General features: G+C 35.5%; 1 protein-coding gene across 2 annotated transcripts in view; it reads left to right on the top strand.

Moving 5' to 3' along the window:
* The window catches only part of LOC128653408 (tyrosine-protein phosphatase non-receptor type 22-like), a 290,064-nt gene that overhangs the window by 159,616 nt on the left and 107,471 nt on the right, over positions 1-22,977 (top strand). For both annotated transcript variants that reach the window (XM_053706667.1, XM_053706666.1), the window contains exons 7-10: positions 71-130; positions 3,358-3,500; positions 8,475-8,541; positions 12,015-12,092. In XM_053706667.1, the coding sequence (XP_053562642.1) occupies positions 71-130; positions 3,358-3,500; positions 8,475-8,541; positions 12,015-12,092 (348 nt within the window). The remainder of the gene's footprint in view (positions 1-70; positions 131-3,357; positions 3,501-8,474; positions 8,542-12,014; positions 12,093-22,977) is intronic.

Raw genomic sequence — 22,977 nt, 5'->3', positions numbered from 1 at the left:
TGCTTCAGATTTGATCTCATTGACTTATTTTCTTCACACACTGAAGTATTCTTATAATATCTCTCTCTAGAAATATGAGGAGAAAAAAACTGATTATGTTATCAGGACCCTGCATGCAACATATGGCAATGTAAGTGAATAATAATTCAACGGTTGTATAGTTAGAAATGTGTGTTGATATTGAGTAAGTTCAGTTGCTGATGACACAGTTTATTTCACACTGTAACAATCTATGTAAAACAATAACCTATCTAACATATTTATGGCTAGAATACAAGTGGTGCGCATACGATTTTGTGAGGGTTTTCGCGATAATTTGTGCTCCGTGTAAAATTGTGCTCATATTACAACAAATAACTGTTTTCGGAAAATAAAAATTGTCACAAAACACATCAAAAATACATTACGAAGTACAGTTATACTCATAATAAAAATATCTAATAAAAATTATTTTAATTTTTTTTTATAAGGGCTCAAAGATATGAGATCTCGGTGTAAGAAAAAAAAAAGAAGAAAAAAAAAGCTGCAAAGGACTTTAACATTGAGATACATACATACATACACATATCTAAATACTTATATATATACATATATATATATATATATATATATATATATATATATATATATATATGTATATGTATAAGTATGTATTAATGTATTTATATGTGTATATACAGTATGCATTTACAGACATATATACACATATAAAAACATTAATATACTGTATATGTATACATATATAGACATATATAAAATGCATTGGAGCCTTTTCCTGTGAAGCAGCTGAAAACATGTTAAAGCATATTTATGCAATATTTATATTTAATAAACTTTTTAATTATCTATTTACTGTAAATATTTCACATTCCAATGTTCTGTACATAGCAGAATATGTTTTAAGTATTTATAAATTTATAAATAGATACTCCTATATATATCTGTATATATCTATACCTATATATAATATTATATATATATATATATATATATATATATATATATATATATATATACTGTGTATATATATATATATATATATATATATATATATATATATATATATATATATATTATATATATATATATATATATATATATATATATATAGGTATAGGTATAAATATATATTTGCTTAAAAAAAGATCAGATATATCTATAAATATTTATTTATGAATAAATAGAACATATTCTGTTACATAAATAGCATTGGGAAATGAAATATTCATAATTTCATGTTGGGTTAGCGATATTGCGAATATATTTTGGTGTTTGTGTGAGAGATTGGGGAGGTTTTTTTTCCCAATTTTTTCTACATTGACTTCTATGGGGGAATGTGTAAACGCGATCACAATTTTCGAGTTTCGACTTTTTGCGCTAGTCGGGTTACCGCTGGTGAAAAAAAATGTTTACTTTCAACTTGTAATATCAGAGCAAGTTGAATTTAAATCCTAGCGGAGTTTTCACTATATGGAAAATGCAAAATACTGCTCCACTTGTAATCTAGCCCTTAGTTTTTAGATAGGGAGGTTTATTCCAATCCATCAGAAGAGTAAACTTCTCACTGTGTTAGTAAATCCCCTAATACTTTTCATTGACTTAATACTATAGCAATATTGCAAATCACCAGAATGCAGATTCTGAGCAAATTTCCTCTATGATGCAGGTGATTACAGTAAAATTTTAATCCCCTGTAAAAAGTGCAAGCAGGGGAGTGCCCTTTAAGGCAGATCATATCTCCACCCCTTTTGACCTAGATGGATAAGAAACCCCTCATTTAATTAGGGAGAAGTTCCTCTTATAACCTAGGATGCTTGTTATCGCCATTAAAAATGTTGAAACATGCTCCACTGTAAATAAGGGATTTTCTTCTGTCTTCCACTTTAATTTAAATGGAGGTGAATGAGAAGCCTTATTTAAAAGAGATAATTCTCCTCTTTTAAATTGGAGTTTACATGCCACTCTCATTTGCATGTGATCACCATGGTAATGAAGATCACCTAGTATGGCTTTAGGGAGGTGTTTGGTAAAGGGGGGGGGGGGTTTCTTATAGATTCCTATCACCCATTATAAGCAACAGAGAGATTATGAAACCCTATTTTGGAAAGATTGGAGCCCCTTTTACCTATTTTGGTTCTCATACTTGTGTTATTAGTAATTGATTGACATAAAAATAACAATAACCTACCTAATTTATTTACTAAATGGGGGATAGAGGCTACAAAGACCCTTATTAATAACATGCAACACACACTATACCTCACAATAGTAAACACCTGTTAGAACCATAAGCAAGGAACACAATCATCAAGGGGTTAGCCCCTCTGTCAATCCCACAATTCACAAAAGAGACCTCTTATTGAAAAAGGCAATCCTTCTATTTCAAATGAGTGATCCTATGTCTTTCAAAATGAAAGGTAGTTTTAATTTTTTTTAGCATTGCTCCTAGTTTGGGGTTCTAGTAACTCTTAACAGGCCCTTACCAACCCCTTTACTATAATATGACATAAGGCTCTCGATTGAAAGTGGAGTCCCCTTCATTAAAAAATGGGTTTCATGTCCTTATGTTATTGTTATTATAATTGATTTGTAAAGCTCTGTCAAATTCAGTAGCACTGGATACATAGTAAAAGTACAGAATGACAACTGATCATAATTGGTCTGTTATGTTTTGATCTTTAACCTCAGTAAAAATAAATAGTGATGCATAAATCAAACCAAACAATACAAATGAATGCAAGAGAATCTATAGGTTAAAAGGCTAAGGAGACAAAAAGTGTGAGGTAGCTTGTCATGTGGATTTTAGTTTCAGTGGAGAGACAAGGCAGTTCAAGATTTATTTTGTCAAGATGAAGCCTAAATCTAAATATCTGGGCTTCCAACAAACACTTACAGCCTTGCAACGTAGGAGATAGTCAGATAGAGCAGCGTAGAGAGAGATTCAAAGAATAGGAGCAACACAAGAGAAATCAACATTAGATAAAATTAGTGAGTTAATTCATATTTTGAAGTTTTGAGAGATATCTGGTATAGGGTGTCTCTGATAGGGGGGGGTGAGAGTTAAATAAAAGCCTAGTTTTTGAGAGTATGAGCTGAAGTTAGAGCAAAGATATCCATGAGGAAATTGTAGAAAGACAGATGTGACGTAACTGAGTGAAGAGGAATCTGGACCCTAATGTTTTGCTGTAGGTCACAAGTTAGAGAGAGAAAATTATACTTATTGGTTGCTTTTTTTCTGTATCATGGGTAACTAAAATAAAAGTGACTAATAACTCATTATTTGATTTTTTTTCATTTAAAATGTGTGGAAAAATATTATCACAGTATCACATTTGTTTCTGCTTATTGCGCATACAGGAAACACGAATAGTCCACCAACTTCATTATAAGAATTGGCCTGACCATGATGTACCTTCTTCAGTAGACCATATTTTAGATCTCATAAAAGACATGCATTTTTTCCAACAAGATGACAACATTCCGATTTGCATCCACTGCAGGTGAGCAGAAGACAGCCTTGCAGATCTTTAGCTACATTAAAAAAGTTCCTGGGTAAAAAGCTATTTCAATTCAAAGCTAAAAAGTAAATAGGTTATTATATTTTCCCTGAGAGAGACTTTTATGTTAAACCATGTCATTTAATATATTATTGGATCCATAAATAATATCAGTAACTAATATTTGGACCTTCTGTCTGAATGTTCTATGTACTGTACAACTCCGACAGAAAAAAAGGTATTATTTTTTTTTCAGCAAAAGAACATTCATTATTCAAAATAAAAAAAGCACTGCAATATATTTTGAAGCATTTTCTTTTAATTGGAACAATGAACATTATAATGTCCCTTTAACTTGTGTGATTATAGGTAAGATGGTATTATTATCAGGGGTCAAATAAAGATAGACACAAGGGGAATATGTATTCACATTGGTTAAAGGGACACTCAGGTTAAATTAAATTTTCATGATTCAGATACAGTATGTAATTTTAAACAACTTTCCAATTTACTTCCATTAAAAAAAATGTGCACAGTCTGTTATATTTACAATTTTTTAGTCACCAGATCCTACTGAGCATGTGCAAGAATTCACAGACTATACGTATATGCATTTGTGATTGGCTGATTGCTATCACATGGTACAAGGGGAGTGGAAATATACATCACTTTGAAATTTGTTATCAAAAAATCTGCTACTCATTTGAAGTTGAAACTAAGTGCTATTGCATTGTCTTGTTATCTTTCATTTGTTGATTATGCAAATCTAATGTGTTGACTGGTCCTTTAAGCATGTGGAAGATTTTAAGGTGCAAAGTGTTACACTACTATGAATGAGTTTTAAGAAAGTAAAAAGAATAATACAGGAAAAATGTGTTGGTGGATATGGGAGGGTCATAGTGGAAGAGGAATAAAGAAGGTCAATTAAAATTAACTTTTCTGATTCAGACAGAGCAAGCAGTTTTAAGACACTTTCCAATTTACTTCCATTATCAAATTTCTTATATACACACTTTCTGGGGAACAATACCCCACTGAGCATGAACACAAGCTCACAGGGTATATGTATACTAGTCTGTGATTGGCTGATGTCTGTCAAAGGATACAGGGGTCGGACAATGGGAGAAAGAAAAATAAATGTAAAATTCAGAGTAGGGGGCCCATTTATCAAGCTCCGTAAGGAGCTTGTGGCCCTGTGTTTCTGGCGAGTCTTCAGACTCGCCAGAAACAGCAGTTATGAAGCAGCGGTCACAAAGACTGCTACTCCATAACCCTGTCCACCTGCTCTGAGCAGGCGGACAGGAATCCCTGGAATTCAACCCTTATCGAGTACGATCGGGTTGATTGACACCCCCTGCTGGCGGCCCATTGGCCATGAATCTGCAGGGGGCGGCGTTGCACCAGCAGCTCTTGGGAGCTGCTGGTGCATTGCTGAATGCATAGAGCGTATTGCTCTCCGCATTTAGCGAGGTCTTGCGTACCTGATCCGCACTGTCAGATCAGGTCCGCAAGATCTTTAGTAAATAGGCCTCTAGGTGTTAATTCATTGTCTTTCTATTATGATCTTGTTAATATTTACCCACCTAGATTGTAAGTTCCCACAGGAATAGGGCAATCAAACCCCCTGTATTTGTTTGTTAAATTTTGTCTTATATTGTAATGTCTCACCGTTGTACTTTTATCACTGTACTCATGGACAGCGCTGCGAAATCTGTTGGTGCTTTATAAATAAAGAATAATAATAATAAAATTATACAATTCTACTAAATTGAGTGGTCCATTAAGGAATGCAGCAGAAGAAGTTAGGTAATTATTTAGAACAATATTAATTTAACCTTTAAAGGTTAGGCTGGGATTTTGTATTCTGCTATCTATGGAAGCTAGTATAGGGTCTGGCAGTGTGTTGACCCTCATGTAGATTCAATGCTTTGGCTGGATCAGGTTTGCAGAGGCATTCAAATGATAGTAATAAATCTAGAGCAGTAAAAGCCAATTACTAATCGCCTAGATTACGAATTGTGTCGGTAAGGCTGTGCATTGCTAATGAGCATTTTTCCCTCACCGCTCACTTACAGTAACGCTGGTATTACGGGTTTTTAGAAACCCGGCGTTAGCCGCAAAAAAGTGAGCGTAGAGCAAAATTTAGCTCCACATCTAACCTCAATACCAGCGCTGCTTAAGTCAGCGGTGAGCTGGTGTAACGTGCTCGTGCACGATTTCCCCATAGGAATCAATGGAGGAGAGCCGGCTGAAAAAAAACAGCGTAAAGCTCCTAACGCAGCCCCATTGATTCCTATGGGGAAATACTTTTTATGTCTACACCTAACACCCTAATATGAACCCCGAGTCTAAACACCCCTAATATTACACTTATTAACCTCAAATCTGCCACCCCCGACATTGCCGACACCTGCATTATATTATTAACCCCTTATCTGCCACTCCGGACACCGCCGCCACCTACATTATATGTATTAACCCCTAATCTGCTGCCCCCAACATCGCCAAACCCTACATTATATTTATTAACCCCTAATCTGCCACCCCCAATGTCGCCGCCACTATATTAAATTTATTAACCCCTAAATCTAAGTCTAACACTAACACCTCCCCTAACTTAAATATAATTTAAATAAATCTAGATATAATAACTGTCATTAACTAAATTATTCCTATTTAAAACTAAATACTTACCTATAAAATAAACCCTAAGCTAGATACAATATAACTAATAGTTACATTGTAGCTAGCTTAGGGCTAATTTTTATTTTACAGGCAAGTTTGTATTTATTTTAACTAGGTGCAATAGTTATTAAATAGTTATTAACTATTTAATAGCTACCTAGTTAAAATAAATTCATATTTAGCTGTAAAATAAATCCTAACCTAAGTTACAATTACACCTAACACTACACTATAATTACATAAATTACCTAAACTAACTACAATTAAATACAATTGAAAAAAATTATCTAAAGTACGAAAAAAAAACCACTAAATTACAGAAAATAATAAATTAATTACAAGTTTTTTAAACTAATTACACCTAATCTAATCCCCCTAATAAAATAAAAAAGCCCCCCAAAATAATAAAAAGCCCTACCCTATACTAAATTACAAATTTTTTTATAGCGGTGGCATGTAAAAATGGAGTAGTTAAACAGTGTATGTTAGAACAATATGACTCACGAGAACCATCTAGTCCGCTAGAAGAATTCTTTTTTAAGAAATGGAAAAAGTTAATCCTATCGTTACCTCTGAATATACAAATTCAATTGATAGCCGCGTTCAGGAATACAGAATACGTAATGATTAACATCATAGCAGGATTATTCCCGCAGAATTGGGGTGGATGGTAGAGGAGTCAGAGAGAGAGAGAGGAAAGAAATGGAGAGGGGGGGGCCCTTCCTTTTTTTTTTTTTTTTTTCCCCTCTTTTCCCCCCCTCTCCCCCCCATTATTATCATGATATCCTATAATTAATATATTTGGAATCTTTTACTTTTTTCTTCTTTCTGTATATATTAAATATAAGAAGAAGGTTATGTTTAAGATATTAGATGATAAGATTACTGGTGTTTGTTGTTAGGGAAATTATGTGAACCCTAGCTATAAGAGTTAACTCTGTATTCGTTAGTTTGTAACTATAGATGGTACTATAAGAAGTTTATTTGTAAACATGAATAATGAAGAATGTACTTTTATTTTTGTAACTCTGAGAATTAGTATTAATAAAGCTTTTGAAAAATCAAAAAACAAACAAAAAAAAAAAACAAATAGCGGGGCATTGTCACAAAGTAATCAGCTCTATTACCTGTAAAAAAAAAGTACAAATACCCTACCCTAGTATAGGGTAGGGCTTTTTAATATTTTGGGGGGCTTTTTTATTTTATTAGGGGGATTAGATTAGGTGTAATTAGTTTAAAAAACTTGTAATTATTTTATTATTTTCTGTAATTTAGTGGGGGGGTTTCGTACTTTAGATAATTTTTTTTAATTGTAGTTAGTTTAGGTAATTTATTTAATTGTAGTGTAGTGTTAGGTGCAATTGTAACTTAGGTTAGGATTTATTTTACAGGTAAATTTGAATTTATTTTAACTAGGTAGCTATTAAATAGTTAATAACTGTTTAATAACTATTGTACCTAGTTAAAATAAATACAAACTTGCCTGTAAAATAAAAATAAACCCTAAATAGCTACAATGTAACTATTAGTTATATTGTAGCTAGCTTAGGGTTTATTTTATAGGTAAGTATTTAGTTTTAAATAGGAATAATTTAGTTAATGATAGTTATTTTATTTAGATTTATTTAAATTATATTTAAGTTAGGGGTGTTAGGGTTAGGGTTAGACTTAGATTTAGGGGTTAATAAATTTAATATAGTGGCGGCAGATTAGGGGTTAATAAATGTAGGTAGGTGTCGGTGATGTTAGGAATGGCAGATTAGGGGTTAATAAAATTTAAGTAATGTTTGCGATGCGGTAGGGCGGCGGTTTCAGTCTTGACAGGAGAGGCTGTACCGCTCACTTTTTGGAAGACTCTTAATACCGGCGTTAGGCAAATCCCATTAAAAATATAGGATACGCAATTGACGTAAGTGGATTTGCGGTATTTTCGAGTCTGACCAAAAAAGTGAGTGGTACACCTGTACCTGCAAGACTCGTAATACCAGCGTTAGGAAAAAAGCAGTGTTGGCATAATCTCGCCGAATGTGTTGAAGTAGTCAATGCAGGAAGCAAGAGTGAGCTGGTGTATTGGTGGTGTCTGATGTTAGAAAGGAACAGACTTTAGAGATGTTGTGCAGATGGCTGTGACATAAATGGACATGAGTAGTATGGGTAAGTTTCCCTTACAATCAAATCACTGAGTTTAAATAGACCAGTTTGCACTAGAGGTGGAAATTGTATACATTGCACTAATCTTGAAGACTGTATATGATTGCTTTTAACTTTTTAATAATGATGTTACTATTTTAGTGCTGGTTGTGGAAGAACAGGAGTTATCTGTGTCATCGATTATATTTGGAGGCTTTTGAAAGATGGGGTAAGGCTCAAGAAAAAAATAACAGTTCTTTATTCCAAGACAGGTAAAAGTATTTCTCTCCTCAAATTTCAGTTACAAAAAAGTCCCCTCTGGCCTCACCAGCCTCTTCAGCTGAACTAGTGTATCTGTTTTTCTATTAAGCTTATACAGTAAGGGCCAGATTACAAGTGGTGTGCAAACACTGCTCAAAGTAATTTTTTAAAAAGATTACTTCTAGCAAAAACGATAAATAGCATGCCCAATATATCTACCTATATATATATATATATATGACTATATACAGGTTTATATATATATATATATATATATATATATATATATATATATATATATATATATATATATATATATATATATATATATATACAGCTATATATATATATTTAAAAATACTGAGAACATTTTCTTCTATGTAAAGAACAGTGGAATGTAAAATATTTACAATAAATACACAGTAAAACATGTTATAAAATATTAAAATTGAATAAAAAGTATTTTTCATTTTTATGGTATTTGAGTGGAAAGGGCTCCAAAGTGCATATATGTGTTTTTATATGTATGTATGTGTGTGTATATATATATATGCACATATATAAATATATACACACATACACATACACAAACATATATATATATATATATATATATATATATATATATATATATATATATATATATATATATCCATTATAGCCCTTTCCATTCAAATACCTTGTCATATATCATATACCTTTTAACCCTTCTATAACATTTCTATTAATATTTACATTCCTAATTTATATCAGACAGTGTATATGTGAGAGTAGCACTTTATTTTTAATGTATTTACGTGGTGTTTGTTGGATATTTTTATTCAACTCTTACTCTTTATACTAAATCTCCACTCGTGCAAACCCGACGAGTGTCAATTTTGTTTGCCCTCAAGCGAACGCGTTTACTTTCAGCTTGTAATATGCGCACAAGTTAGAGCAGTGGTAATATTGCTTATCGCGACTCGCACTAACAATAGCACACCACTTGTAATCTGGCCCATTATAAGATATTAAAATTGCTTAAAAATTCTTTTTCAAATTTTAAGGTATTTGAGTGGGAATATTTATATGTGTATATATGTATGTATAGGAAAGAAGTGAAGTGGGACAGTTCGTATAAAATCCAAAACTTTATTGTTCCAATTTAAAAATGAAGGAAAAGAGACAAACAGCATATGTTCAGGGAGAGCGTAACACCACCTGGCTTACGCGTTTCGGCTTATGCCGTAATCATAGCTAATGGTATTAGGATCTCTCTGCTTCCTTTTAAAACACTCATTAAGAAACCTTATTGGTTACTTCTAATAACAAAACGCCCTACCCTGTTGAATCAATGAGTACCCATGTTAACCATGCAGCTACTAAACAATACATAAAAAGCAAGAATCAATAACATCAAAAAAAGAAGAAAATTATATGACGAAATGTCACATATTTAGAGAAAAGACAAAAGTCATCATGATAATCATAACATGCTGATCAAAGTGTAGAAAAACTTTTCCATATAATATTATGATCGAGGATAACAAAGACACATGTGTATATATGCATATTAAGCATTTACTGTGATGTGTATCATTCATATAGTGTACACATCAAAACAGTAACCGAGACGGTCCTTGTATCACAGACGTGGGTAGGCTTGCTTTGAATATTTAAATACTTTTAGACCCACAGATTGACATTGAGGTCTTCAACTGACATTCCCTTTTCACTGATTCTATATGTATGTATACACATATATACATACTGTTTATAAACACATTAATACAATATATATTTATACACCCATACACATATTTAATATATTAATATTTATAAGAATATTTTTTATCAGAAAGTGTATATATGAGTGTAACACTTTATTTTAATGTATTTATGTTGTGTTTGGTGCACATTTTTTACCCCTTTCACTTTACACTACAGTCGAGTCCTATAGCATGCCACTTGTGATCTGGCCCAATATATCTATACCTATATATCTATATGAATATATACAGGTATAGATATATATATTTTTACAACCAACTTTATACCCAGACTTGACTTCTGTTTGCATGTTAGTTAAGCATACATCTGTTCTTTAAATATAGTAAGAAAATAATTTCCATGTCTACGATTGAATACTCGGTGTCAATTTCTTTATTCTGACCCTATTGAAAGAATAAGGGCCAGAGTATGAGTGGTGCTCTAACAGTTACACGCAAGCGAAAATGGGTTTATAGTAAATGTTGGTGAGTGTCGGGTTTATCGCTCGTATTACAAGTTGAAAGTAAACGCTATTGCTTGGACGCAATTAAAGTTAACCCGCGTCAGGGCTCTGGTAAACTGTTTTGCAAAGCAAAAAAGTGTCAAAAAACAAATAAAAAATCCATTACAAAGTACAGTTATACTTATGAATCTAGCCCAAAGACTAATCTAGAAAGAAATTGAAACTGATCAAGCCATTGCCATTTCTTTAGAGCCCCCCCCACCACCACCACCACCACATAGCAAGACAACCTTTACATTAAAAATATTCTAATGCTTAACTCCTAGATGTTGTTAAGGCGATCCATGCCAGCCAAACAGCGCTGGACTTTAACGCAGTTAGGACCGCATGGAACATCCTACATTATATGGCGTCCTGCAGCCTCCCCTATTTGTGCAATAAAACATCTGACTGGGGGTGTGGCTAGCAGCATAGGCTGTCCCCTATGATCCAATCCAGGTATTGAAATCATGCGATCGCATTGACCATTGCATGATTTAATTTTTCCAGCAAGTGTTTACATCCGTTCAAATCAGCACAAATGGGTTAAAGGGACATGAAACCAATTTTTTTTCTTTCATGATTTAGAAAGAGTATGCTTTTTTAAACAGCTTTCTAATTTACTTCCTTTATCTAATTTGCTTCAATCTCTTGATATAATTTGCTGAAAAGCATATCCAGATAGTCTCAATAGCTGCTGATTGGTGGCTGCACATAGATCATAGATGCCTCCATGTGCATTGCTATTTCTTCAACAAAGGATATCTAAAGAATGTATCAAATTAGATAATAGAAGTAAATTGGAATGTTGTTTAAAATTGTATTCTCTACCTGAATTATGAAAGAAAAATGTTGGGTTTAGTGTCCCTTTAAAGTAGCACCTAGCAGGCGTTTGTTTTCTAGATAACGAATCCCCTGCCCCAACCCAAACAAGTAAATATCCTATATATTTGCAATGTTGGTTGTATCCCTGTGTTTTCTCATTCAAAATTATTGCAGATTATCTCAGCATTTTCACAATATAACTACATTAGTGTATTTGTTTGTGTGGGTTTCTTATAATTTTTTGTTGAGATAAAAATCAAAAATATTTTAAATAATGTTTATTTCCTTACAGTGATAAAAGTCATGAGACAAAATACACATTTATATATCACTAACCAATAACAAACTATCATGATCTGTTTCAGATTATACCTATGAACTTCAGTATTTATTATATTATCCAAGAAATGAGAACTCAAAGGGCTTCACTTGTCCAAACAAAGGTACAGTATGTACAATAATATTTATTTGTTGCTTTGCTTTTTATTTATTTTTATTTTTGTTTAATTTTGATTTATTTTTTTGTAATGAAATTTGTAATCAATAGTTACAAAATACATGCAATATACATAAGTAACTTAAATAAATGTAAAAAAAAAAAAAAAAAGAGTCAGTAAAGGAATCACAGACATGTTTGCACCTGAAAAATAAGCTCTCAGGTGTATATGCAAAATCATGTTGAACCTGAAGGCAAGGTAATTTTGCATAAGCAAAACAGTAGCAAAGTAAGGTAAGAGAGAAATAAACAGAAAATGTGAAAAAGGATTGTTTAGAGAGTAGGAGAGACCCACAAATGCTTTGTACAAATGTCACACTATTTGAAATAACGACACCAGTCGTTGGCTAATTTGGAAGTCTATGGTAGTTATCTCTGTTTCCTGTATGACTCTTGACCTTGCCCAAGGCCCACCCTCCTGTTGCATGCCCACCAACAAATTACTGGAGGGCCCCCTTGATGTGCCCCTTAAATGTAATTCCTAGAGACATCATTGGGACACACAAAGGGGTATGCAGATTTGTTCTTACTATACAGAGGCAGCGGTTCCAAGATGACCATCACAGTGTTGATGTGTAAAAAAAATTGACACAGTATTTGTACATAAAGACTGCCCAGTTGCAGATCCTCTGGCACAGGATAACCATGAGGGAAGGATGATTCATAGTCACAGAGGGGCAGTTCCCTTTTCTATGTTGCAGCTGGCACAACTTATACAGATAGGTAGAAATTGGGCTGCTGAAATGTAGAGCTCACCACAGCTTTTGCCCTGGGGCCCAGTGAGGTCTACTTAAACCTCTGGTCACCACTGTAGTAATCTGCAGGGAACCCAGTCCTGCACAATATTTATGGGCTTCTTTTAACTCTCCTGGGTCGCCACATTAGCAGTCTGCCAGTAAATATAGCCCTGGCCTGCACAGTACTTATGGTTAGAGCCCCACCCTCAAAACCCTCTACCCACAAAAACCCTCACCTCCCTGTCATGGAAAGCCTCTGAGATACAAGGGGAGGTACGCTTTAGCAGTCTGTCAAAGGATCCATTTCTGCACAGTATCTTTTTTTTTTTCTTTTTTTTTACCTCTAAACAACAGCTACATGTACATCACGTATCCTAAGGGGTTTTCAGGAATTAAATAAATTAAGGAATTAAATAAATTAAGGTCCCTACAGTAGTAAATTGTATTAATATATCAAATCTTCTGTTACTTATTAAATAACAATACAACAGAGAATACAGGGTTAATACTGTATGAGTTGAGTTAATATAGAATGTGTAATCAAAGTGTACTAAAAATAATTTAAAGGGACAGCAGACACCTTGTAATTACAAGACATTTCTGATTTGCTGCTACAGAATAACATATCAGCTAAGTCCTAATGTTCTTAAAACAAATTAATATATTTTGACTGCAATTATTTTTCAATAGCCAAACTCCACCCACCATTTGCCTTATTTAGAGGAGCCAATCAGAGCTTTAGTCCACAGACAACAAGGATAACCAGGGTCATAGGCTCCTATTTATGATGGTGCGAGCGGACTTGATCCGATATTGCGGATCATGCCCGCTGCACATCTATAAATGCTGACAGCATACGCTGTCAGCATTTATCATTACACCAGCAGTTCTGGTGAACTGCTGGTGCAATGCCGCCCCCTGCAGATTCGCGTCCAATAGGGGGTGTCAATTAATTAGATCAGGTTGATTTATGTCCGCCACCTCAGAGCAGGTGGACAGGTTATGGAGTAGCGGTCTTTAGACCGCTGCTTCATAATTTCTGTTTCCGGCGAGCCCAAACACGGGGCATCAAGCTTGATAAATATGCCCCATCGTGTTAGTATACAGTGAATTATTTTGCGGTTGTTTTCTGATAAAGCCAGTTAGAGACAGAGATACATAACGTAGAAAGATAACATATAAAAAGAGTGTTGGTTTATGTTATCTATTTTTTATTTCCAAATCAACTTATTTTAGAAAAAGTAGAAATTCTGTATATAGATGCTGAATACATTTTATGAAATATGGTTTTGTAAGGTTTTTTTATTTTTTTATTATTTGATTGTATTGTCTATAATGAGTCAGGGTTGTCATTTTGCCTTTGTTTATTCTAAAAGATGGCATTTCACTGTGTATTTATTTATTTTATTTTTTTTAATAATTGTTATTGAAGTTTTAACAGAAGAATGAGACAATAAATATAGGCACATTAAAATGCTCATAAAATGAAGGGTAAAAAATGGTGCTTGCAAATAGACATGTGCATGGCGAAAAAATTTGGTTTGGTTCGGTTCGGATCGATTCGGATTTTTTAGAATTTCGGTTCGGAGCGATTCGAATTCGGAATAATTTGAATCAATTCGGTTCGGATTTGTTTCGGATTCAAATAAATTGGGTTCGGATTTGTTTCGGATTCATTCAGATTCTAATAAATTCTGCTGGATTCGGTTCGATTCGGTTCGGTTCGGAAATTCGGAATTTCGGTAAGTGTTAGGTGGGATTAGACTAGTATTATGTACTAAATTCGGCTGGATTCGGTTCGATTCGGTTCGGAATTTCGGTAAGTGTTAGGTGGGATTAGACTTATACTGTACAATAGTAGTGTAATCCATGGCCATCCGAATTTACCGAATAAATCCGAAGTAATTCGGATTTATTCGGTAAATTCGGCAGTATTTTAATTCGGAAATTCGGTTCAATCCGAATCGCCAAATTTGCAGAATTTTCCGAATTTCTGAATCGATCCGAAACGAATCGCACATATCTACTTGCAAATAATCATAGAATAGCATACAGTAAGTATCAAATGGGATAACAGGATCAAGGCATTGTAACATATCTTTCTAGGAAGAATAGAAAAACAAGCAAATAAAAAGGGGAAAATATAAGGAGGGGAGAGTAAAGAAAGAAGAGTGAGGGGGCAGGGAAAAGCAAGAGGGAACATACAGAATAGAAAAAAAAAGAGAACAGTAATGAGTCAACCATTAATATAACTTCAAAAGCAGTACCTTGTCTATTGTCATAAAGAAAAAAGAACCAAATGAATGAAAATCTGGGAAATTGAAATTAAAGGGACATTAAAAACCTAAAGATATTAATATAAATTATTTAATTACAGGTAGTAAAACAACTTTGCAATATACTTTTATTAGTTATTTTGTGCTTTTCTTGTAATAATGATTCTGAATATTGTGGGCTTTACAATTCATGTTAAACATGGAAGTGCAGACTCAGCTATATCCTGCACAGTCATTGGTTGTACACTTTAGTAAGCCATTTATAACCATTTCTAATTGGCCTCAGCAGAAACGGTAACCTATTTTACAATATGGCGGCGCCCACTGCTTTATGGACATTACATTTACCCTTGTTTTTTCAATATTTAAACAACTAATATAATTTTTAAAAATACCTGTACACATTATTCTCAGGCTAGTCTTTCCTTTAAATACATCATTCAAGCACTAATTTATTTAGAGCCAGATTACAAGTGGAGTGCGCTAACTCTGCTAGAAGTAGAAGGGCACTTCGGGTAACGCTCGTATTACAAGTTGAAAGTAAACTGTTTTTCTCTTGTTAAGTGTATCCAGTCCACGGATCATCCATTACTTATGGGATATATTCTCCTTCCCAACAGGAAGCTGCAAGAGTCCACCCACAGCAAAGCTGCTATATAGCTCCTCCCCTAACTGCCATTACCAGTCATTCTCTTGCAAGTCTCAACATAGATAGGAGGTCGTGAGAGTCTGTGGTTTTTTATACTTAGTTTATTTCTTCAATCAAAAGTTTGTTATTTTTAAATGGCACCGGAGTGTGCTGTTTATCTCAGGCAGTATTTGGAAGAAGAATCTGCCTGCGTTTTTTCTATGATCTTAGCAGACGTAACTAAGATCGAGTTGCTGTTCTCACACATTCTGAGGAGTAAGGTACTTCAGAGGGGGAATGGCGTGCAGGTTTTCCTGCAAATAAGGTATGTGCAGTAAAATATTTTTCTAAGGAATGGAATTGACTAAGAAAATACTGCTGATACCGAAGTAATGTAAGTAAAGCCTTAAATGCAGTGATAGCGACTGGATCAGGCTGATTGATAGAGATATATGCTAAGGTATGTGCAGTAATATATTTTTCTAAGGAATGGAATTGACTAAGAAAATACTGCTGATACCGAAGTAATGTAAGTAAAGCCTTAAATGCAGTGATAGCGACTGGATCAGGCTTATTAATAGACATACATACTCTTATAAGAATGTGTTTTAAAACGTTTGCTGGCATGTTTAATCATTTTTTAACATATGTTTGGTGATAAAACTTATTGGGGCCTAATTTTTCCACATGGCTGGCTTAAATTTTGCATAGAAACAGTTATAGGGAAGGTAATCCACAGCTCAGCTGTGGCAGTTTTGTTGTGTCTGTTTAAAAAAATGTCGTTTTTTTTTTTTTTATCTGTTTTTTGCATTAAGGGGTTAATCATCCATTTGCAAGTGGGTGCAATGCTCTGTTAACTTATTACATGTACTGTAAAAATTTTGTTTGATTTACTGCCTTTTTTCACTGTTTTTCAAATTTTGACAAAATTTGTTTCTCTTAAAGGCACAGTAACGTTTGTTATATTTGCTTGTTAACTTGATTTAAAGTGTTTTCCAAGCTTACTAGTCTCTTTATTAGTTCTAACATGTCTAACATAGAGGAGGCTCTGTGTTTATTATGTTTAAAGCCATGGTGGAACCCCATTTTAGAATGTGTACCAGATGTACTGATTTCATGTTAAACAATAAAGATCATTTTTTGTATTTAAAAACATTATCACCAGAGGATTCTGTCGAGGGGGAAGTTATGCCGACTAACTCTCCCCACGTGTCAGACCCTTTGACTCCCGCTTTAGGGACTCACGCTCAAATGGCGCCAAGTACATCAAGGGCACCCATAGCGTTTATTTTACCAGAGGATTCTGTCGAGGGGGAAGTTATGCCGACTAACTCTCCCCACGTGTCAGACCCTTTGACTCCCGCTCCAGGGACTCACGCTCAAATGGCGCCAAGAATATCAATGGCGCCCATAGCGTTTATTTTACAAGACATGGCAAAGGTTGTGTATAATACACTGGCAGCAGTATTAGTCAGACTACCTGAAATTAAAGGAAAGCAAAACAGCTCTGGGGGTAGATACAGAGCATACAGACGCTTTAAGAACCATGTCTGATACTACCTCACAATATGCTTAGTCTGTGGGTGATATTTGTGACTCAGGGAAGATGATTTAACCTGATTCTGATATTTCTACATTTAAAATTTATGCTTGAGAACCTCCACTTGTTGCTCAGGGAGGCTTTAGCTGCTCTGAATGAATGTGTACAATCGCAGTGCCAGAGAAATTGTGTAGACTGGATAAATAATATGCAGTGCCGGTGTGTACTTATGTTTTTCCAATACCTAAAGAGGTTTACTAAAATTTTTCATAAGGAATGGGATAGACCAGGTGTGCCGTTCTCTTCCCCTCCTATTTTTTAGAAGAATGTTTTCTAATAGTTGCCACCACACGGGACTTATGGCAGACAGTTCCTAAGGTGGAGAGAAGAGTTTCTACTCTAGCTAAGCGTACCACTACCTCTGGCGAGGACTGTTGTGCTTTTTTAGATCCAATGGATAAAAAATGTTTATTCAACAAGGTTTTATCCTGCAGCCCCTTGCACGCATTGCTCCTGTCACTGCTGCTGCGGCGTTCTGGTTTGAGTCTCTTGATGAGGCTTTACAGGCTCCATTGGATGAATATATTTGACAAGCTTAGAGCACTTAAGCTAGCCAATTCCTTTGTTTTCTGATGCCTTTGTTCCTTTGACTAGACTAACGGCTAAGAATTCTGTTTTTTACTATACTGGCGCGCAGAGCGCTATGGCTTATATCATGGTCAGCTGTCGTGACTTTAATAAATAAGCTACTTAACTTCCCTTCAAGGGGCAGACCCTATTCAGGCCTAGTTTGAAGGAGATTATTACTTATATCACTGGAGGAAAAGATCATGCCCTTCCTCAGGACAGGTCCAAATCAAGGGACAAAAAAGGCCTAATTTTCGTGCCTTTCGAAAATTCAAGGCAGGTGTGGCATCAACTTCCTCTAAGGCAAAATAAGAGGGAACTTTTGCTCAGTCCAAGGCGGTCTGGAGACAACCGGACCTGGAACAAAGATAAGCAGGTCAAGGAGCCTGCTGCTGCCTCTAAAACAGCATGAGGAACGGACCCCTATCTGGTAACGGATCCTATAGGGGGCAGACTTCATTCTTCGCCCAGGCGTGGGCAAGAGATGCCCAGGATCCCTGGGCATTGGAAATTATACCCCAGAGATATCTTCTGGATTTCAAAGCTTTCCCCCCCAAAAAAGGGGAGTTTTTGCCTTTCACATTTATCTGCAAACCAGATAAAGAAAGAGACATTCTTGCATTGTGTACGTGACCCATTCAGTTCCAATAGAGGAACAGGGACACAGTTTTCCTCAAATCGGTTTGTGGTTCCCAAGGAAAGGAAACCTTCAGACCTATTTTGGATCTAAAAGATCTTAAACAAATTCTTTAGAATTCTATCATTTAAGATGGAAACTATTCGTACCATCTTAACTATGATCCAGGAGAGTCAATAGAGGACTACAATGGATTTGAAGGATGCTTATCCTCACATTACGATGCATAAAGATCACCATCGGTTTTTCAGGTTTGCCTTTCTAGACAGGCATTACCAGTTTGTAGCTCTTTCCTTTGGGTTAACTACAGCCCCTAGAATCTTTATGGAGGTTCTGGGGTCACTTTGGCGGTCCTTAGGCCGCGGGGCATAGAAGTGGCCCCTTATTTAGACGACATCCTGATACAGGCGTCAAACATCCAAGTTGCCAAGTCTCATACGGACGTAGTACTGGCATTTCTGAGATCGCATGGGTGGAAAGTGAACAAGGAAAGAGTTCTCTATCCCCAATATCAAGGGGTTCCCTCCTAGGGATTCTGATAGATTTTGTAGAAATTAAAATTTACCTGACGGAGTCCAGGTTGTCAAAGTTTCTAAATTTCTGCCGTGTTCTTCATTCCATCCGGGCCCTTTGGTGGCTCAGTACATGAATGTAATCGGCTTAATGGTAGCGGCAAGGGACATAGTACCGTTTGCACGCCTACATTTCAGACCACTGCAACTATGCATGCTCAGCCAGAGGAACGGGGATTACACAGATTTGTTCTCCTGTTAAATACGGACCAAGAAACCAGAGATTCTCTTCTCTGGTGACTATCTCGGGTCCATCTGTCCAAGGGTATGACCTTCCGCAGGTCAGATGGGACAATTGTTACAACAGATGCCAGCCTTTTAGGTTGGGATACAGTCTGGAACTCCCTGAAGGCTCAGGGATAGTGGACTCAGGAGGAGACCCTCCTTCTAATGAATATTCTGGAACTGGGAGCGATATTCCATGCTTTTCAGACTTGGCCTCAGTTAGCAACTCTGAGGTACATCATATTTCAGTCGGACAATATCACGACTGTGGCTTACATCAACCATCAAGGGGGAACAGAAGTTCCCTAGCAATGTTAGAAGTCTTAAAATAATTCACTGGACAGAGACTCACTCTTGTCTAAAAGCTATCCCTATCCCAGGTGTTGAGAACTGGGAGGCAGATTTTCTAAGTCGTCAGACTTTTCATCCGGGGGAGTGGGAATTCCCTCCGGAGGGGTTTGCACAAGATCAAGCAGGAGAGTGCTTTGGTGCTTTTGACAGCGCCTGCGTGGCCACGCAGGACCTGGTATGCAGATCTGGTGGACATGTCATCCTTTCCACCACGGTCTCTGCTTCTGAGACAGGACCCTCTACCTCAGGGTCTTTTCAACCATCTAAATATAACTAATCTGAGATGGACTGCCTGGAGACAGAACGCTTGATGTTATCAAAGCATGGCTTCTCCGAGTCAGTAATTGATACCTTAATACAGGCAAAAAAAGCCTGTCTCTAGGAAAATTTAACATAAGATATGGTGTAAATATCTTATTGTTATGAATCCAAGGGTTACTCATGGAGTAAAGTCTGGATTCCCAGGATATTATCTTTTCTCCAAGATGATTTTGAGAAAAGGGTTGTCAGCTAGTTCTTTAAAAGGACAGATTTCTACTCTGTCTATTCTTTTGCACAAGCGTCTGGCAGGTATTCTAGACGTTCAGGCATTTGGTCAGGCTTTGGTTAGAACCAAGCCTGTGGTTAAAAATGTTGCTCCGCCATGGAGCTTAAAGCTGGTTCTTAAGGTTCTTCAAGGAGTTCCATTTGAACCTTTTCATTCCATAGATATCAAACTTCTATCTTGGAAAGTTCCTTTTTGGTAGCTATTTCCTCGGCTCATAGAGTCTCCGAGTTATCTGCGTTGCAATGTGATTCTCCTTATCTGGTTCTCCGTACGGATAAGGTAGTCCTGTGTACCAACCTGGGTTTTTACCTAAGGTGGTATCTAACAAGAATATCACTCAAGAGATTGTTGTTCCATTCTTGTATCCTAATCCTTCTTCAAAGAAGGAACGTCTATTACACAATTTGGACGTGGTTCGTGTTTTAAAGTTTTACTTACAAGCTACTACAGATTTTCATCAAACATTCACCTTGTTTGTTGTCTATTCTGGACAGAGGAGAGGTCAAAGGACTTCAGCAACCTCTCTGTCTTTTTGGTTAAAAAGCATAATTCATTTAGCTTATGAGACTGCTGGACAGCAGCCTCCTGAAGGGATTACAGCTCATTCTACTAGAGCTGTGGTTTTCACTTGGGCCTTTTTTAAATGTGGCTTCTGTTGAACAGATTACAAGACGGAGTCTTGGTCTGCGTTTCATACTTTTTCAAATTTAACAAATTTGATACCTTGCTTCTTCGGAGGCTATTTTTGGGAGAAAGGGTTTTTTACAGGCAGTGGTAACTTCCGTTTAAGTACCTGCCTTTTCCCTCCCATCATCCGTGTACTTTAGCTTTGGTATTGGTATCCCATAAGTAATGGATGATCCGTGGACTGGATACACTTAACAAGAGAAAACATAATTTATGCTTACCTGATAAATGTATTTCTCTTGTAGTGTATCCAGTCCACGGCCCGCCCTGTCACTTTAAGGCAGGTAATTTTTCCATTAAACTACAGTCACCACTGCACCCTATGGTTTTCCTTTCTCTGCATGTTTTCGGTCGAATGACTGGTAATGGCAGTTAGGGGAGGAGCTATATAGCAGCTTTGCTGTGGGTGGACTCTTGCAGCTTCCTGTTGGGAAGGAGAATATATCCCATAAGTAATGGATGATCCGTGGACTGGATACACTACAAGAGAAATACATTTATCAGGTAAGCATAAATTATGTTTTTCTCACTTGCTAACTCGATGCGTGTAAAAAGCTGAAGTTTCAATATCACGCACGCGATAACGTATTCCCCCATAGAAATCAATGGAGCAAGAAAAGTGGAACAAAACACCCTACTCGCGCGTAAACCCAATCATATATTCTCAAGTGCGCTAACCCGACATCAAAATATGAATATTTCACATTCCAATGTTCTTTACATAGAAGAATATGTTCTATTTATTTATAAATACATATTTCTATATATATATATATATATATATATACAGTATATGATGGCATTTTGGTACAATATATATCTATACCAGGATATATATATATATATATATATATATATATATATATATATATATATATATATATATATATATATATATATATATATATATATAGAATTATATATACATATATATAAATATATATATAATTATATATACAGATATATATAATAGGAATATAAACACCAAGGAAGAATGGTATAAAGGATACCAGACTTCCCAAAGTATGCACTTGTAGCACTCTAGGCCTAAACTAAGGGATGGGATTCCCCGACAGGATATTAAAATATAACTTTTATTTATATTAATATTAAAAATATATAATAGGAATATCTATTTATAAATACATAGAATATATTCATATGTGTGCAGAACATTGGAATGTAAAATATTTACAGTAAGTACAAAGCTAAACACTTTATTAAATATGAATACTGCATAAATATGTTTCTATATGCTTTCATCTACTTAACTGCAAAGGGTTCCAATGCACTTCTATATATGTCTATATGTATGTACAAAATTGATAAAATAAGTAATTTGGAAAGTTCTTTAAAACTCCATGCTTTATCCAATGAATTGAAGTTTATTTATGACTTTACTGTCCCTTTACATTTATATGGTATATATGGTAGAAAATTGTTGAGTACAATGTCTCTTTAAGAGTTAGATATTGTAAATGGCAACGTATATATTTCTGAGACTTGTTGAACACACAGGAAAATAGTTGCACAATCTGATATTTTAATTTTATAGTATAATTTGTTGTAACAATTGTTACAACAGATGCCAGCCTTTTAGGTTGGGATACAGTCTGGAACTCCCTGAAGGCTCAGGGATAGTGGACTCAGGAGGAGACCCTCCTTCTAATGAATATTCTGGAACTGGGAGCGATATTCCATGCTTTTCAGACTTGGCCTCAGTTAGCAACTCTGAGGTACATCATATTTCAGTCGGACAATATCACGACTGTGGCTTACATCAACCATCAAGGGGGAACAGAAGTTCCCTAGCAATGTTAGAAGTCTTAAAATAATTCACTGGACAGAGACTCACTCTTGTCTAAAAGCTATCCCTATCCCAGGTGTTGAGAACTGGGAGGCAGATTTTCTAAGTCGTCAGACTTTTCATCCGGGGGAGTGGGAATTCCCTCCGGAGGGGTTTGCACAAGATCAAGCAGGAGAGTGCTTTGGTGCTTTTGACAGC

The sequence above is a fragment of the Bombina bombina genome, chromosome 3 (genome assembly GCF_027579735.1).
Source record: "Bombina bombina isolate aBomBom1 chromosome 3, aBomBom1.pri, whole genome shotgun sequence".
Taxonomy (NCBI): domain Eukaryota; kingdom Metazoa; phylum Chordata; class Amphibia; order Anura; family Bombinatoridae; genus Bombina; species Bombina bombina.
The sequence above is the reverse complement of the archived record's forward strand: the minus strand, read 5'-3'. Positions and strand labels throughout refer to the sequence as shown.